The following is a 19520-nucleotide window of genomic DNA, read 5'->3' on the forward strand; positions in this document are numbered from 1 at the left end:
TTTCTCTGTGTGTTGTGGGACTGGCTGCAGAGCTTGTGCCCAAGGTCTGCTCAGAACACTAATCCAGATAGACCTAAAGGAACCCAAGTCACTGGGCTGGTGGAGTTCCTGTGTGCCAGGTCCTGCTGGTCCCAGTTACTCCCAGTGTTGGGACAGATGTTGGTTCCTGCTTACCTCTGATCCTGGGAGTGTCAGCGCACCTGGGAGTGGAGCTTCCTCTGGGTTTTATGGGATTGGCTGCAGAACTTGTGCCCAAGGTCTGCTCTCTGATCCTGGGTGTGTCAGAGGGCCTGGGAGTGGAGCTTCCTCTGGGTGTTGTGGGACTGGCTGCGGAGCTTTTGCCCAAGGTCTGTTCTGGACCCCAGCCCAGACAGACCAGAAGGAACCCAAGTCACTAGGCTGGTGGAGTTCCTGTGTGCCTGGTCCCACTTATCCCAGTTACCCCCAGTGTTGGAACAGATGTTTGTTCCTGCTCACCTCTGATCCTGGGTGTGTCAGAGCGCCGAGGCTGTATATTATTTGAATATAAATGAACTGTATTGGAAATGTGACCCAAACTTAAGTATGAAATTTATGTATATTTTATATATGCTCTCTACCTGTGGCCTGGAGTTAGCTTCCTACAGTACATTTACTAACTCTGTACTGTGTGTGCGTGCCCTGTGCTCTGACTGCACCTATCACAGAATTACTTGTAGGGTTTTCTGCTCTGCCAGCACTTCAGCCCTAAAACAGTTCTCAGTTGCAGAGTATTTTAGGATTTCCTATTAGATATGCTTAACTTGTGAAAAAATTAGAACAAATAGAAATTCTTGAATTGGAAAATATAATTACTAAATACATTTAGTAGAAGGGGCTGCATGGCAGACTTCAACTGGCTTAGAAAGACTTGATGACTGGAGATGTGTTGGCCAAGAGTATCTGCATAACATGGGGTGAAGAGAAGGAACAGATAAGACACCTGAGACAAACCATCACATGCGCTAACACATGCAGAGTGGGAGTCTAGGGCAAGAGAGAAAAGGGAAGAAAATATATCTGATTAAATGAAAAGTGATATTGACACAAGCCTGTATGTATCTAAGAGGCTCATTGAACTCCCAGTAAGTATGCTTAAATATAGCCATATAGACAAAATATCCTAGAAGCAACCAGAAAAGCAACTCATTACATATATAGACAGTTGTTAAGATTAACATCTGATTTCTTATCAAATATCATAGCACTAAGAAGCAGGAAAATACATTCAAAGTATTGAAAGAATACTTCGAATTAAAACTGCCTGAGTAAAGTTTAAATGCCTGGGGAAATGCAAAGATGAATATGTATTGTACATTCATTTTGCTTCCAAAGAATCTACTTTTTGAGAAGCAGGAAGTGCATAAGAGCAGTAATGGCTGTGACTGCATGCACAAGACCTGCACAAGGGCAAACCATCCAAACATGCATCATGGGCAGGGGCAGGTTCATCAAGTCTCATCCTTAGCTGAGAAGCTATTCATAATCAATGGCTATTCAGGGAGAGAGTGTCAGCTCTCTTCACGGGTGTAGCTCATGAAAGGTACATGCTCCAGTAAACAGTCCTAACAGTCACTCACAAACAGACTGCACCAGGTGCTGAGCATGCACAGTGGATTTAAGAGAGAGAATGCACATGATGCGGGGGCGGAAGGGGGGATAGTAGTGGAGACTGGGGGTGAATTTGACCTAAGTAAATGTGTATTGTGAAATTCTCAAGATAAAAAAGGAACTATAAATGGCAAATGACATATAAAATTTTTCTTTAAATAATGAAAGAGCATAATTTTTATAGCCACTGACTGCGCATCTCTAAGCAAGTTCCCTTATACCAGCCACAATTAGCTTATCTGAAAAATGGAATTATTTTCCTCACTAAGTTAATAATAAGAAATATGCTAATTATAAGAAATGTAGGAACTGCAAGGTGGCTTAGTGAATAGAGGTGCCTTAGCACAAACGAGACAACCTTAAATTCCCAGACTCCACAAATTAGGAGAGAGCTAATGGTCCTGAGCATGGTACTCTGACCTCCACACTTCCACGCACACATACACTTAAGGCCGGTGTCTTCTTTACTGCATTTTCTTTCTGTTGTGATCATCAGTTGTCTGGACATCCTCGGAGACCAGTGTGCTGGGAGAAACAAGGAAAGTAACAAAACATCCATGAGCAAGCATCAGTACCTGAACCAGGAGTGGAGAAAGAAGGCCTTCATACTCACTGATCAGTCCTATGTGCTCATTAAGCTTACCTGTTTTGTGGTAGGAAAGGAATGGACAATGGAGGCAGAGGCATGGACTTGAGTTGTTAAGTCTCTTCCATCTGGCAGCATGAGTGTGCAGGAAAGACAGTCCCTTTGCCCCCTTTGCCTAGGTGCTAGAGTGTGGCTGAGCCCACAAGGGGGTAATTGCCTCACTTCAGCAGCCACTGCACAAAGAAGTGGGAGCTGTTCAGCACGAGGACAGACAGGGAGTTGTAACTGCTAATAGTCTTGGCAGCACTAGTAAGTAATAAAAACAAATTAAGTGCCAGAATATTCTCTGTACCAAAAATATTTTTAAATGGCCAACACACATGCAAATCTTCCCAAATTAGCCATCAAGTGGAAACAAATTGTGAAATAACATTTTAAATGCATAAATAGATGTGCTTTTACCAACTGGCAGATATACAGCATAAAATATATTCATATGCAAAGGCCACATATGCTTAGAGTACAGTTTATTATGTATGGCTGGCTAATTTTTTAGGTCCTGTCAAATGGTGAATAGGAAAACAAAATGTAATAAAAAAAATATAATCTTGACAGTCATTTGAAATGTACCATGTGCTCCATGTGGAATGTCTCCCAGGGAAACCAATTCACTTATTCCCACTTCCCATGACTCAGTACTAGATAGTCAGGCTCTCTAAACTATTTTTTGGCAACCAACCTTTCTTGGAATAGTCATCTTTCTTTCAAGTTATTCAGTACAGGCATTAGTAATAAATCCTTAGTTATAGATATATAACTAAAAATCATTCACATGGTCTCTTTCAAACCTAAAAGCTCATACTAAAGTTATTTTAAATAGATCACACAAAACAGAGCCAACTCTTCCTTGGGAATAATTAATTGCTACCATATGAAGCTGTAAGAACAATGTGACCATGTTCAATTGTTAGTTTTGTTATGTCACTACTTATCTAGAAACTAGCTGGGGGATGTCAGCTTTAACTGAGAGACAAAGGAAGTGAGTGAGCTGAAAGTAAGGTTGCTTACAAGTGGGCCCATGCACACTCCTCCAAATGAAAGAACTGGTGCAAGTGGGTGATATAGAATAGCATAGAGCTGATGCTGTTAACTAACTCCTCGCCAGCTAACTCTGTTCATTAACTGGGGGTGTGGGTAGTGCAGGAGGGTGAGCCAGGGCCCCTCTCACACTAAGCAAGAGCTATACCCCAGCTATATGAAATCATTTGAAAGCATTGCTCAGAATATGCTATACGCAAGCCCCTACGCAGCTACAGTTCCATAAGAATATTCAACCAAGAACATGGCATGCAAAACAAGTCTGAAAGAAGTAACTATGGATTTCTATTAAAACCTTAGCCATTGACCCTATCTCTTGTATGTCATCGAGACTCAGTTGCAACATGGCCCTTGCTTTCCCTCCTCCCTGTTCACTATCTAAACTGAGATTTATCCCTTCCTGTCTAAAGACTGATTTGTATCTATTCCCCCCTATCCTCCAGTCAGCTTCCTATTTCAGATTCCTAGCCAGTCTGCATTCCTAACTTATCACTAAAAGCACCTTCTTACAAATAAATAACCCAAACCTCACTAGTTACTATGCTCCATAACAAGACCCTGATGGACGGGTAAGGTAGGATGACACTGGAGTAAGTTGTGCATCATCAACACAATTAACACCCCTTGCAGTCTCTGCAATATCCAGCTCCTCACTGTTTCTACTAGAGTGTCTTATTGGTGTTTCTATTTAAGTTTGTCCAGAGAACTCATGATTGCCCTTCCTCTGAACCATAATACCACAAATATCCTCTCCAAAGGCAAATCGCCCACCCCATCCCAGTGGGTGTCATCAGCACTGCGCAGTTAGTTGCTCAGGCCACTTTGACATGGTGTCACCCTCATATCTGAGCAATCCAGACTGACTGTTAGGTCCCAGGAGTCTCCCCAACTAACCCAAACTCTAATATCTTGCCCTTAAATCTCCTAATGGGTTGTCTTCCCTCCATACTTACCACTTAAATTCATTTTCTATATTATCTAGAATCTTTTAGAAATGTAAATTTTACTACATCATTTTTCTATGTCCTCCAAATGGCATTGAGATAAAAATAAAATCCTTACTTTGACTTAAAAACAATTTATTTTTATTAGCTTCATTTTGCAAATTAGGGATGTGTAGTTTATACTCAGGTTGCCCAAAAGTTGTGGTTTATTTGCGAGGACCAGGATTTTTCTTTTCCTTTTATTGAAAATATTTTTTTCTCACATAATATATACTGATATGGTTTCCTCTCCCTCTGCTCCTCCCACTTCTTCCTCACCTCCTTCCCATCTGAATCCACCCCCATTTTGGTCTCTCACTTTGGTCTTTTGAAAAAGATAACAGGCGAGGGCAAGAGAGATGGCTCAGTAGTTAAGAGCACTGACTGCTCTTCCAGAGGTCCTGAGTTCAGTTCCCAGCAACCACATGCTGGCTCACAACCATCTGTAATGGGATCTGATGCCTTTTTCTGGGGTATCTGAAAACAGCTACAGTGTATTCATATACATAAAATAAATAAATCTTTTTAAAAAAGAAAAGAAAAAGAAAACAGGCTTTTAAAAGATAAATAATAAAATATAATATACTAAGATAAAACAAAACTAACACATCAAAATTAGGCAAAGCAAACAGAAGAAAAGGAGCCCGAGAAAAGGCACAGGATACAGAGGAAGAGACCCACTTATTGGCATACTCTAGGGTCTTTATAAAAACACTAAATTGGAAGCTGTAATATATGACCAAAGGACCTGTAGGGTGAAAAGAGAGAAAAAATTTACAAATATAAAATAAGATATACTTTAAAAAAAAAAAAAGTCCTGACATGACATTATGAGACAAGAAACCTCCAAAGATGCCCAGGACCAGGATTTTTCCCACATGGAACCCTAGTGAGGCTTTTCTGTTTCAAATGTTAGAATGAAATGATGGTATAAAGATGACCATCTACAGAGTTTTCTTCTATCAATAAATTGTTCAGTTGGCACTTGGAACACTGAATAAAATTCTCTTTAAAATGCTAACAGTACATATTAACTTCTGTTTTAGTGTACTGAAGGTAACTACACCTGCTCATCTTATTGTCAGCTTCATGTGTGTGTGAAGTGAGTCTTGTGTCACCCTTTCCTTTCATATCCCTTCCTTTCATGCTGAGACCTTTCTTCTTCCAAGAATGTCTCCAGCATTTGTCTTCATTTTGTGTAAGATCTACTGAGTTTAATTATAGTTGATTATATGAACATGGCTGAGAGATTATCTACTAGAGTGTGAACAACTTAGCAGTGGCCATACTCCTGACAAAATGACACTTCTTACACTAGCAGCCATTAACTGTCAATAGTCCCCAGGCTGGCTGGACAGGGGCCTCTCTCCATAGCCATGTTGAGTTGATGAGCACCACAGCTGTGCTGTGCATGTCTCCTGTCCCCTGGCTCCTCCTGCTTCTGTAGATGTCCCTGCCAGGACGGAGCACTACAGGATCGCCTATTCTCAGCACTCTGGTCACTTATGAGGGTTTTTTTTCCTTATTAATCGTTGTTACTATAATAAGAAGCCTCTCTGATGAAGGCTGAATACAGTATGTACATTTACATAGTGTTTAGAAGACAGTTTGGAGGATGACTATTTAACAAGACACTATTTTTTAGCTTTTTTTTTTTTTGGTTTTTCGAGACAGGGTTTCTCTTTGTAGCCCTGGCTGTCCTGTAAGTCACTCTGTGGACCAGGATGGCCTTGAACTCAGAAATCCACCTGCCTCTGCCTCCCAAGTGCTGGGATTAAAGGCATGTGCCGCCACCACCCAGCCCTTTAACTTTCTTTTGAACTGAGTACATGGTCCCCAATGAAGGAGTTAGAGAAAGGACCTATGGAGCTGAGGGGTTTGCAGCCCCTTAGGACGAACAACAATATGAACTAACTAGTACCCTCAGAGCCCCCAGGGTCTCAACCACCAACCAAGGACTGCACATGATGGGTCTGATTGTTCTGGCAGCACGTGTATAGTAGAGGATTGCAAATTCGATCATCAATAGGAGGAGAGGACCTCAGCCCTATGAAGGTTCTATGCCCCAGTGTAGGGGAATGCCAGGGCCAATAAGTGGGAGAGGGTGGGGTGGCAGGCATGGGGAGCGGGAAGGCAACAGGGGTTTGTTCTTGTTGGTTTTGTTTGTTTGTTTTTTGGAGGGGAAACTGGGAAAGGAGAAATTTACATGTAAATAAAGAAAATATCTAAAAAAAAAAAAAAACTTTTTATTGATTCCTTGGTAGTTTCATATCATGTACCCTAACCCCACTTACTTCCCTATCCCTTCATATCACCCTCTGCCCTCATAACCTTCCTCTCCAAAAGAAAATTTTAAAAAGTAAAAAGTGTGTGTGTGTGTACACATCATGTGGAAGCTATAGCATGTCACAGTGTATCCCTCGATGGACACTCTGTCCGTACATCTTCAAGACAGTATTAATATAATAATAGTAGGTCTGCCTCTCAGCACCTCCCCAGCCACAAGCCCTTGACCAGGCTTACAAACCCAGCCATGAGTTTCCTCTTGTGAAGAAATTCTCAAATCAACCAGAAAACAGTGGGCCACCCCATGAGGAACCCTCAGATCTAATCAATGAGAAAGCAGTGAGTCACCCCATAAGGAACCCTCAGATCCATTCAGAAAGCAGTAGGTCACCCCTGACACTTATGCCACTATTGCCCAGAGAACATGTCTTGCCTGGCAGATTCTTATTGCAGTTTTCATAAATAGGTGAGACTGCTGATAACCTTTTTTCCCCCAAGCTCCCTGAATAGCACCTTCTGACCTTAAGAGAATCAGCCAATAGAAAGAAAGCTCTCCAGTTAGCTCTATCTTGGTTTCTTTATGTCTATAAACCAAAGGGTATGGCATTGAAATCAAATATATTCTTAACTTTTGTAAATATGTGAATTGGCATATAATTTAAATGTTTTCAACAAGATTTTCGTGTAAATTTATTAATTCTTTCCATTAAGCAATAAAAATAGGACGTATAACTGAAAATCTTGACAAACACATAACTGTCATGTAGTGGAACTTATTTCTATAGTAGTTTTCTATTGTCTCCAGAATTTTCTGAGTAGCTTGGGATATTCCAAGTGAGGTGTTTTAACTGTGGAGTTGGTCCCTGACAAGTTGTGAGCTCAAAGTTTTTCTTTAATGCTCCTCATTTTCTAAACGCCCACAGTTGTTTTCCCTCTGTCCCCAGTGCTGGGCCAGCCGCCTTTCATTCCCACACTGCTTCCAGCTTGGACGTTCTCAAATCATGTACTGATTCCTTTAGAACTGGCTGCTGTTCTTTCCTTCTGACTCCCAGTATGACAGCCAGTTTTCATTGACTATTGTGTGTTAACATTGATGTAGAATTTCTGGTTCAAGGCCAGAAACATTTTATTAACTGTATTGAAGATGTAAAGTTCTCCACCAAGAATGCAGAACTTTACATTCCACTATCTGAAATATGTTAATGTGCTTTTGCAAACTCTGCAGTCTTCCACCAAGATTCTTACACACCTTTCTGAGGTTCCTGTGTACCCCATTCCCACATTTCTTCTGCCCCTAGTTGTGAGTCCCTTAATCTAAAGAGCAGGCTTACTGCTTTCTGAAAAGACTCAAAGAAAGATAGCATTTGATTTGGGCTTAGATAGATAGGAAGGATTTAGACACAAGAGAACAAGAAAATAGGAATTTCAGATTGGAAAGAATACAGAAATAAAGACCCAAAGGGAAAAGGCTGTAGACAAGCTTGCCATGAGTAGCAAGAAATGAGAATTGCTGTCTTTTTTTTCCTTGATTTTCTTATTATTTAGTTTTGTTCTTTTAGCACAGCTTAGCCCCAAATGCCCTGTGTGCCTGCTAGCTGAAGATAACCTTGAACTTTGATTATCCTTCCTCCACCTTACAAGTGTTGGGGTCACATGTGCATATCACCATGCCTAACTAACACTGGATTCCATGAATATGTTACTTTTAAGTCCCCCAAACATACACATCTGCTTCAGTGTACTCGTGAATCTTGAGTCTTTTTCTTCCTCAACCAGCATCGCCCCCCTCACACTTGCACAGTCAAGATCCTGTACTTATGGGGCATGAGAGGTGAGTCAGTGGGCTAAATATCTACTGTCTGTAGTGGCTAGCCTTATGTCAGCTTGACACAACTCATCTGAAAAAAGGGACCCTCAGTTGAGAAAATGCCCCCATAAGATCAGTCTGGAGGGCACTTTCTTACTTAGTGATTGATGGGGGAGAGCCCAGCCCTTCATGAGTGGTGCCATCCCTAGACTACTGGGCTCGGTTCTGTAAGAAAGCAGGCTGAGCAAGCCATGAGGAGCAAGCCAGTCAGTAGCACCCCTCCATGGTCTCTGCATCAGCTCCTCCAGGTTCCTGCATTGTGTAAGTCTGTCCAGGCTTCCTTCAGTGATGGGATACAATACGGAAGTGTCAGCCAAATAAACCCTTCCTTCTGCCAACTTGCTTTTGGTCATGGTGTTTCATTATAGTAGAAGTTACCTTAAGACACTGACCAAGCCTGAGGACCTGAGTCCCCAAGCACTAATGAAAAGCCAGTGTAGCCACTCTCACCTATAATCCCCACACTCAAAGCAAAGACAAGAGAATCCCTGCGTCTTGCTGGCCAGCCAGTCTATCCAATCAGATTCAGTGAAATATTTCTGTCTCAGAAAATAATGTTAAGCGTGATTAAGAAAAGCACTTGATACTGATCTCTGTCTTTCACACTTTAGGTAAGAGTACAATTGATTAAACATCACTTGGGAAAGAAGGGAAGGTTTACTTGGGAAGCTTTTTTTTATTATTATTATTAATGGCCTCAAAACTGCTTTAAATGCTAAAGACAAATTTTAAAATAGTATGCCCTTTCTTCATCTGGGGTTCTCAGTCTAGTATAGTCTAATGTGTAAGAAGTTAAGGGGTCTGATGCTGTATGTTGGAGGCATATACTGGAAACAGAGGCGACACAAAAAGGTAGTTACCAGCTCTGAGAATGGTAGCTAGGGGATGCTTCCAAAACAGGAAACACATCTTAGTAGAGTACTTTTTAAGACAAATAGGATTAACCACATGTCATTTTAAAACTAAAATGTTAATTGTAATAACATATCCTGTGTACCTTCTGTTATATGGTATTTGTTATTCATTTTGACCATTGTGTGTTAATCCACTCTGTAAAGCTAAGCAGTTCACACTAATAGATGTTTGAGTTGTTTCTGCTTTTCCTACTAATACTCTTGAAGTACATATATAAACATATAAAATACATGAGAGGCACATGTACATGCGCATGCCCTCTTGAATTACAGTCACAGTAAAACAAAGCCTTAGATATAATCTAAATAGCAGAAATAAGCACTTATTCACAGTACCTAGGAATGTGGGGTTTTTCAAACACCTGTGCAAAAAGCAGAGCTATCAATCTTAAGCTGTCATGCTAATGCATAAATTAATTAATAAATACATTGATTAATATTAATGTCATTGTTATATATTTGCTTAGATTCACATTTGCTAAGTATTAGTAATGGTGGCTTTTCATGTCTACTGGACAGTTTTATTTGTTCTGTGAAATAGTTGCTGTTAGGATCTGTGCTTTAACCCTATGAAAGCAGGTGTTACATGTGTGTTGTGGAAAGTGTAAGACTCCTAAATCAGAAATAAAAGACAACATTACAGACAGCCCACCGACCAAGGTGAATATCACGCTTGTACTGAGCTCCCTTGCCTTCTACCAAGGGCCATGCAGAAATCCCTGGGGATGTGCTAGACTGTTTAGATCTTGACACAACTATAGCATGTGAAGCTGGACTGCTGGACCTCTCTAAAGCACATATGCATTCTTCCATACACTTCCCACTTGGTTTTTAAGATCTTTCTCCTATCTAAACCAGTAGTCCCTAGTCTGTCATTGCCTTGCCTGTCTTAGCATGCATACTTTTTTATATTTTATTTTTATCAGTGACTTTTTTTCTAACTCCTAAGTTTTGTTGCATATATAGCAATACTTTGTTCTTTCGAAATCAAAATTAGCAGCTTTCTTTCATGCTCTCACCTTGTAGCTTCTCTGGTTTATCCTAAATTTACTTTTGTGTGAGGAATGGTGATCTCTTTGGGGTTTCCATCTTTCCACTGCTTGTCTGAAAGTGTACTCTTGCTACAGAGGAACTTCAATCAGTATTTGCCTCTCACTGTTCCTTTAATGTATGTAGACAAAACTCTAGCCTTGTCTTTTGGATACTGTAGTAGAGAAGAAGTATAGAGCTTGTTCTCCATTATTTTTCCTCTATAGAGAAGACTGTGGGTGTTTTGACTATTGAGTCTTCTTTTTTTTAATGATTCTTGTAGAGTAAACAGGATTGATATAATGGGAAAGGAGGTGCTAAAGCATTATCTTTTATACCTTTTGTCTTCCTATCAAGTCATAATGTTATAACTTCTTTGACAGTTTCATATTTCAACAAGTATAGAGTATGGTTTAACTTTTATGAATTTATTAACTTTTATTTACTTATTTTATGTGTATGGGTATTTTGCCTGCATGTGTGACTGTGCATCATGTACATGTGTGGTATTCTCAAAGGTCAGAAGACAGTATCATATCTCCTGGAATTAGAGCTACAGACAGCTGTGAGCTGCCGCCATCTTAGTGCTGGAGGCTGAACCTGTTTCCCTGCAAGAGCTCTGAATCATCTCTCTAGTCCCATAGTTTCTGACTTATAACTTTTAACTGTTTCTTTATTTCCCTATAGGTCCCTTGTAGTTTGGAATATTGGGATGAACTCCAGAAGGTTTTTGTTGCATTTCAAGAATTCAGTCTGTCTGAAAGCAAAGTTTGTGAATTGCAGTTGCCAGATATCAATCTTGTACATGACCAGAAGAAACTGGTGTCCTCAGACCTATGGAGAATAGTCCTAAACAACAATCAAACTACAACAGATGACCAAAGGTAACAGAGAGCCAAGTGAGAGGGACAGAGAATCAGCAGATCTCTCTCTTCTCCTGTGCCTCTTCACTGGGCTAAGTATGGCATGTGCCTGAATTGTGGACAGAAGGAAGTAAACCTCACTATTGCTGCTTCACTCATAATAGAGCCCAAGAACCCTTGCAAAAGAGTAATTTCCCTAATTGTAAATAAAAATAATGAATGAAGTCAATCAAACAAAAAATCTATTATCCAGAACCTCAAAACACAGAGGAAATAGCTCAGTGCCTTGGTGGACTACTTAATATTATGAAGATAAACCTAGGGCAGGAAAAGGAAGGTTATATAAATGGAACTATCTACACCTAAAATCAAAGCTTTCAAATATGTTCATCTTTAAAGATTTTTTTTAACTTTAAGAGATAACCTGCAGACACTAGGCAAACATGGCCAACCAAGTTCAAAGAGCTGACGTTGCCCTGTGAGGTCTCTCTCATTGGTCACAATGAGTTTTAGAAGCTGTAGGCTCTAGGTATTCTAAATCAGGTCTCCAGAACTTTTTAGTCCACATTATAACTCCAGATTATGCCCATCTGTGGTATTTACCTGCTTGGTATATTTATAAACTTAAAGAAATAACTCCAGCAAATATTCAGCATGTTTCCTGGTTTACTTGCCCTGCTAATCCTTTGTTCTATGCTTTTGTGAAAGTTACAGAACGTAAGCCTCAATCAGGGTCCTTTCTTGGGCAGTAGCCAGCATGTGCCGTGAGCCCTGCTGTTCTTTCCTCTCACTATCTCACCTTTCAGTCCTCCGCATGGTCAGCATTAGTGCCTGCTGCCTTAGTTTCTGGTCCACTCCCTTCCTTTTCTCACTGGATAACATTCAGGCACTAATGGGAAAGAAGACATACACCACTCCAGTGCTTTTGCAAATCAAGCATTGTTTTGTTTTGTTTATGTAACTTTAATTCTGTCCATATGTAATAATCATAACACACTGTGTTGTACTGATGTCTACTTTATGTTGTAAATAGTGGCAAATTATTTTTCTTCTGAGAGCATTTATTTGTATTAATGTGTGCTTGTTGGAGCTCTCACACTGAAGTCACTCTGGTGAGCGTTTTAGTATATAGCTTCACAGTGCCTTTCATTGGCTACATTGTATGTTTCATAATAAGTAATGTTTTTAGCTTTATATATTCTGGTTCCAGGTCATCTAGGCTCTGTAAAGTTAATGACCTTCCAGTATATTACCTAGTAAGTAGCATGTTGTCAGTGAGAGCATAGGGTCTTGATTTTACAAATCAAAAAGTACTGACCCTCCAGGGAACTAGCAAATGCGGAGGAAAATTGCTTCCTCAAAGGAGAAGTTACCTCATCAAACACCAGGATATTTCAGAGAATAAGCCTGAGACAGTTAAGCTAATTTTTAAAAACTGTTTCATCAAGAGTATCCAGTTAGAAATGATTTCTTGATTCGAATTATAGAAGAATGTATTTTCACCATGGAAAGAAGTTCTCCAGACAAGGTCAATTCCTCTGACTCTGAAGTAGTCATAAGAATTGCTGTTGTGACTTCGGCACTGTTGAAGTGCGAAGCCCTTAGAGGACAGGAGTGTATACAGCCCGTCACATGAAGCCACTTTTCCATTGACTGTTGACGTTGCAGTAACAGACCTTTGGCCCTTGGTGGGGATTTTTCACATTACCTAATACTTTGCAGTTAATCTTACTTAAAATTGTTTAGGATGAATACCTTTTCAAGTAGAAACTGATATTAATGAAATGTAATTATAATTGGTTTAGAATTTAACATAAGAAATTACTATTAATATTGAACTAATGCTGGAAAAAGCAAGTCTGGTCTCAAAATGGAGGGCCATGTGGGAAAGGAAGCAGAGCAGTTGAGGAGATACTCTGCTCTGAGCTTGGAACTACAGGTGGCTGTTAAGAGAACATGCTGAGAAATGGGCACAGTTAGTTTGTGTGATGATGTTCCAGGAGCTTTGGTGTTGTGGCTTGCTCTTGTGTTGCAAGAGAGCTGCTTCTAGAAGAGGTTTATAAAGCCTGCTGCTCACTGAGCAGTAAAGAAAATGATTACAATGCTATTAAAGTAAGACTCAGAAGAATATTTTTTAAGAAGCTACTTGAAAAGATGTGGCAAGCCTGAGACCTAGAGAAGACAAGCAGAATGAGGATAAAAAGAGAGGATTTGCTTGATGGCCATGCTACAATTGATAAAAATTGTCATTTAGAAAATACCACACTATTAATGAGCATAATTGAGAAGTGAAAACAAGAAGTGTAACCTGAAACACAGAGATCATGAAGGTGGATGTGGACTTTTTATAAGTCATGGAGGAACCTTTAGTAGAGCAGGATGCTGTGATGGGAGCAGTGGTGGCAGAGGTGGTGGTTATAGAAGGGGTGATGGTGGATATAATGGGAGAGTGGGCCCTGCTCCTCACCTGGGCAACACAGTAGAACTGGCCTGTGTGGCGTGGGCATAGAGATCCAGTACTGAGGGCATAAGAGCAGGAAAGTTGACTGTGCCCCTTGCTGGCTGCAGCATTGGATGGGCCAACCAACAATGGGCAGGAGAGCTCACCGTAGTGGTGTGACCAGCAGTTCAGCAACCCCCAAGCCCAGATCCAAGGATTTGAATTGGCCCATCCCAAAATCTACACCATCCATGAATTGCTGGAGTATATGAAGGTGTCCGTTCTATAGATCCGAAACTACAGGATCTTCATGACACAGGGCAACAACAGGATATCCAAGAGGAGTCCTAGTAAGGTTCCAGTATTGACATAGTTGCAGAAATTGGAGACCTGGAGCCAGACCAACAAGTCACTGCAATGAACATCAACAAGTGAAGCAGTGTGGACAAAAGGGTGTACTGTGAGGTACACCGTGACACACTACAGCTTCCAGAACACATTTTTTTTCTCTGTTGGGGGAGATTACAAGGGTACAGGGCATTTCAAGGGGAGGGGGAGATGAGTGGGATTGGGGTGCATGATGTAAAATTCACAAAGACCCAAGAAGTGATGGTGGCAACTATGTTGGTGGTCCAGTTATAGTAGTGGAGTGGGATATGGTGGTAGAGACACTGGATAATGGGTTTGGAGGTGATGGTAGTAACTATAGTGGTGGGTGTAATTATGGAAATAGAAGAGGATCTGGTGGTAAAGATGGTGACACCAGAGGCGATTATGGAGGTATTGATGGTGGTAGCCACTGTGGTAGTGGTCATGGTTATAGTAATATAGGAAGTTATCATAGTGGACTAGGATATGGAAACCAAGGTGGTAGAAATAGTGGTAAAGGAGGACATGATGGTCACAATGAAGGAGGCAATTTTGGTGGAGATAACTATGGCAGTGGTGGAAACTATGATTTTTGAAGTTACAGTCGACAACAGGAATCCAATTAGTGTCCCTTTGTGAGGACACTCAGGCAGTCCCTATGGTAGTACCTATGGATCTGATTATGCTATTAAGTAGTGGCTATGGCACCAGAAGCTCCTGGTACACATACAGTAGAAGGCTGCCTTGTCTGACCTTAGTAGGATAGGATGTGTCTAATCCTGCAGAGACTTGATAGACCAAGGTGTGGGGATACGGGGAGGGGAATCCTGTAAGGTGAGGTAGAGAGGGGTCAGCATTTCGGATGTAATATTTTTTTTTTTAAAGAGTAACAGAAAAGGCCTACGGTTAGCAGGAGAAAGTGAGGAGTTGTCAGAAAAGCTGCAGGTTATTTTGAGTAATTGTAAAAATCTGCCACAAAAGGAATGATGATCCACAGTCAGAAAAGTTATTGCAGCTTAAGCAGAAAAGTCTCCTTGCTCAGGGCTTCTATAATACAGTTTACAAAATAGTACAGCTATTGATTAATGCAGTGTAGTATCAGTTAGATAGCATCACTGAGGTTTTTTCATGTGCTTTAACTTTGTTTCTTTCTCTATTCATTATATCAGGTATATTGCCCTGTGATTATGGTAATAGGACCAAGAATCAAAAATTAAGGAACTTTTTACCTTTTCAGTATTTGCATAATTCAGTTTTCCTACATTTTGGTATAAAGACTTGAACAAAATGAAGTTTTGAAAGTCTTTCCTTGTGAGTTAGCAAGTAAAGATCATTGTTAATTACTGTTCTGTATAAATTTTCTTAAAGTTAACTATAAAGTAACACCTACTGACTTGCAGTTTAATAGTCTATTCTCCCATTTGACATGGGATGAATAGATGTTTGTATGGTCGTAGTGTATGTTTTAGATCGTTAGTGTTGGGTAAAACATTAGCATATTTGTGAATTTAATAGCATTCAGAGTAACTTAAAAGTCCCTGGTTGATTTTTTTTTTTTTTTGCATTTTCTTCCAAAATGTAATCATGACTTTAGCATGTATGATGTATTGAGTACTGGCTGTGTTAAGAACACATTTATGTCGTCACATTGAAACTGCTGCCAATAGTTGGAGGCTAACCCATGTCTGCTACTCTTTGCTTAGATTCTAGAAAGGGACAGTACATGTTTTCCACCTCCTACTTTAGCATTCTTAACTTAGGATACAGGACAGCTGAGTGTCATGTCTGAGCAAACTACAGGTACCTGTTCTGTCCCGCTCTTTGACTTTTACAACCTAGAAGCCCATAAACTTCAAGTCACTTTCTTTGCTTCATTTTTTTCCCCCTCATCTAAGTTTTCAGAGCAAAAGAATAAGAGTCATTTACTGAACCTTTAACTGGCTGGAACTCTTCTTGATTGTACCCTATACATTTTTCTGGGTGAAACCAAGGATAATTGATAATTGTCTAAAATAATGCAGAAGTATATCATAGTTGCTGAGAGCAAGCATCTCACTTCCCAAAATTTAAATAGTCTCACATTCCCTAGGAACTCATTATGCCATATATTTCAACCCAGAAAGGTGATGTGAGTTGTTATTGTTATTTTGGAAGGCCCTGAGTCCTGTCCTGTATCCACTTCTACAGCACATCAACTGTCCTTCCCCAGGAGATGATTCTGTCATGTGGTGTTTATAGATGGCAGTGTGTTACCAGTTGAGTTGCGGATCTCTGAAAGCCAAGGGCTGGCTTCTTCTGAGACTAGACACCTTGAACTCTTCATGTTAGCCAAATAACCATAGAATGTAATTTTGAGAGTATAGGCAAGTTAAGAGAGAATTCATGTAGTGTAATTGATTTTCCAATGGACTACATTCTTTATGCATGGTTATGGCATATTATGCCACTTAATACAATAATCACTGGGTCTTCAATAAAGAGTCTAGATGACCTCACAGAATGTAAGTATGGACAAGATAGAGATGTGAGACAACCATGAGACATTTGCATGACACAGGAAGGGTTAGCATTTCCAACAGCTGAGGGAGGCATACTCAGAATTGTGTTCCCCTTATAATAGGACACTAAACTGTCCATACGTTTTGTGAAAAGAATATAGGCATAAATTGGATTTGATCTAAGTCAACATGAGTGGAGGCTAAAGAGTAATTGGAAAGTTTTCTGCAAATAATTCAAATTATTTGTAGAATATTCAACATAAACTGAATTTAAAAGTAAAAAGCTCTTGTGTGATAGTAGTCCATGAGAGTTGATGATAAGTATATTGATTATAGGGTTTTCGGTACTGGCTTTAAAGGCATTTTCTATAGACATTGTGCTTCTGTGGTATTAAGAATGGAGGTTGCTGAGCGCCTTTGGTTTTCCACAGCTCTGCAAGTGAATCCGGTTCTCAAAGCACTTGCGAACCGCTCATAACTCCAACAGCCCTGGCTGCTTGCACCAGAGTCGACTCGTGTTTTACCCCATGGTTCATCCCATCCCTGTGCATGTCCTTCCAGTTTGCTCATCTGGAATTCCATCTTTGCCATCACCTGGACCAACTAGGCACAGGTATGCATCACTTCAGCATCAAGAGAACACCTTCTTAGTGCCATTGCTGTGGTCCTGAGTGTTCCTCACATGGCACCTCACAGTTCCCAGCATGGGCACTGGACACTCCAGGGTTACTCTAAAGCTGATCAAGTGCCCTACTCCTCAGTGACACATTTTCTAAGAGAATTTTCAAGGAAGTGTGTTGTTTTATTTTATTTTAGCTGCAGGCTTTACTGTTATACCCATTAAGATCTTTTTGAAAAAAATGCATTATTTTAGTCTGTATTATACATTATTGGAAAATAGATCCCAAAAGAACTTGATATTTATCTCCTTAGTTCAAGGTACTTACTCTATAAAGATGAGAACATTCTCCTTAAATTACAAGACCCATTTTTTTTCTTTTTTTATTAGATATTTTATTTACATGTCATATGATTTTTCTTTTCCCAGTTTCCCCTCCAAGGAACAAACAAACTCAATTCTTCAAAGACCCATATTTTTATACACTTAAAAGAATATAAATAAATTCCCTCTGTAGCAAAAATAGATTCCTATAAATTCCCAGTGTTACTTGAATAATTATTTCTCAATTGTTGTATTTAGTATCAACTCTTTTCAAGGATAATTCAGTTTGATTTAGGGTTTTTTGGTTTTTGAGTATTTTTTCCCCCAAGACAGGGTTTCTCTGTGTAGCTCTGGATGTCCTGGAACTCACTCTGTAGACCAGGCTAGCCTCGAACTCTCCCTGTCTCTGCCCTCCAAGTGCTGGGATTAAAGGCATGTGCCACCACTGCCCAGCTTGATTTAGGTTTTAGGTCTTGAACTTCCATGTTATGGAGGAGAGGAGATTACAGCCATGATAGCTGCTGTCCAGCATCTTGCTGTTACAGCAGGAATAGAGTTTAACTGCTTTTTCTAGAGTCATGTTTTTGTTGTTTTAGAGATTTTGTTGGTAGATACAAAGATTTAGATGGTTGTCTCCTCTTATTTGTTACTGTGATCAAACATTTTTATCTGTGGAAGTAAAAATAATCTTTGAGCAATACACATTTAAGTTACCTGATTGAAGAAAAGAATGTATCTTCAGATGTCAAATGGTACTTCAAAGATTTTAACATTTTCAAAGCAATTGTTTAAATCTGTTAATATCAAGTACTAAAGAACAAAGTGAATCATTTAAATGTTCCCTCATTTGTTTCCATGAAGGATTGGCACATCTTAATTGCTCTTTTTCTTATTTTCTTAAAAGCTTCACCACAGCACCTACAGCCATTCATTTCTGATAAAAATGTGCCATCTGAACTGGAATACATGATCATTGCCTTCAGGGAACCGAACCTGTATCTTCGGCAGTGGAACAGTGGTCCTGTCTGCCAGGAGATCCAGTTCTCATCTCAGGTGGATTGCAAACTTCTCGAATGCAGAAATGTCACGATGCAAAGTGTGGTGAGACCCTTTGGCATCTGTGGACAGATGGCAGTTTCCAGCGATGGAGTGCAGAAGCTGCTGGACTGCACCGTCATAGTGGACTCTGTGCTTGTCAACTTTGGGCAGCATGTAGTTCATTCCCTAAACACTGCAGTACAAGCGTGGCAACAGGTATGCACATCCCAGAAGCATTTACAGTTTTGCCTCATTCAATCTTTTTACTGCACACTCCGTGTTACCACTTAATTATAGGTTAAACCCAAACCCGAATGTGAGGGGTGAAGGGATTGAGGGCACCACTTTGTTTAGAAAAAGTGATGCAAGTGCTCTCTTTACAAAGCCCTGGAGATCATGGGTGGACACTCATCAGAGTCATAGCATCTGCTTAGATAAAGTGACACAGAGTTCTCTTTACACACTCTGGAGATCGTGGGTTGACATATGTGTCAAGGTCATGCCATCCACTTAGAGCCCATTTACCGTATCTGAGTTGAGAGTAACTTATTTCTGAGAATTTTTTTTTTGAAGTGCTATGGTTCTGTCTAGCTAAAACTTCAACTTTGGTATGTACCAGACTGTCTGAACATCCACTATAGAATTAGGACCTAAATTAAGCCTTCCAGATGCTCAAACAAAAACATGAAGGAGCCACGGGCTAGAACCTGGAAACAAAGCAGTCTTGGTTTTCCTTTGCGGACATCTTGTCTTTTGATTCACTAGAAAGCACTGCAGAATGGATCCTAATATTCATAGAGAATTGTAATAACTTTAATAATTTTTTCTTGTATCTTTTATAGCAATTACTCACATCAGAAAACAGATGGAATATAAACCAATGGTAAATGGCATACTTAAAATAGGAAAACGACCTGTGTCTGCAGAATGGAAACAGTCCCACAGAATATTTGGATGATAACACAACAAATCCCTTC

General features: G+C 40.0%; 1 protein-coding gene and 1 long non-coding RNA gene across 6 annotated transcripts in view; one reads left to right on the plus strand and one right to left on the minus strand.

The window, feature by feature from the left end:
- LOC116082441 overlaps positions 1-12169 on the minus strand; it is a 16206-nt gene extending 4037 nt beyond the window's left edge. The window contains exons 1-3 of one of the 2 annotated variants that reach the window (XR_004115307.1): positions 12055-12169; positions 2074-2154; positions 822-921 (exon numbers count right to left, since the gene is read on the minus strand). This is a non-coding gene — a long non-coding RNA (uncharacterized LOC116082441). Of the gene's footprint in view, positions 1-821; positions 922-2073; positions 2155-12054 lie in introns of those variants that run through there. The other variant, XR_004115308.1, reaches the window with a different exon arrangement.
- Positions 1-19520, plus strand: part of Vps13b (vacuolar protein sorting 13 homolog B) — a 564858-nt gene that overhangs the window by 451733 nt on the left and 93605 nt on the right. For all 4 annotated transcript variants that reach the window (XM_031359340.1, XM_031359343.1, XM_031359341.1 and 1 more), the window contains exons 40-42: positions 11080-11276; positions 16994-17175; positions 18410-18759. In XM_031359340.1, coding sequence (XP_031215200.1) covers positions 11080-11276; positions 16994-17175; positions 18410-18759 — 729 coding nt within the window. The remainder of the gene's footprint in view (positions 1-11079; positions 11277-16993; positions 17176-18409; positions 18760-19520) is intronic.

The sequence above is a fragment of the Mastomys coucha genome, unplaced genomic scaffold (genome assembly GCF_008632895.1).
Source record: "Mastomys coucha isolate ucsf_1 unplaced genomic scaffold, UCSF_Mcou_1 pScaffold7, whole genome shotgun sequence".
NCBI lineage: Eukaryota > Metazoa > Chordata > Mammalia > Rodentia > Muridae > Mastomys > Mastomys coucha.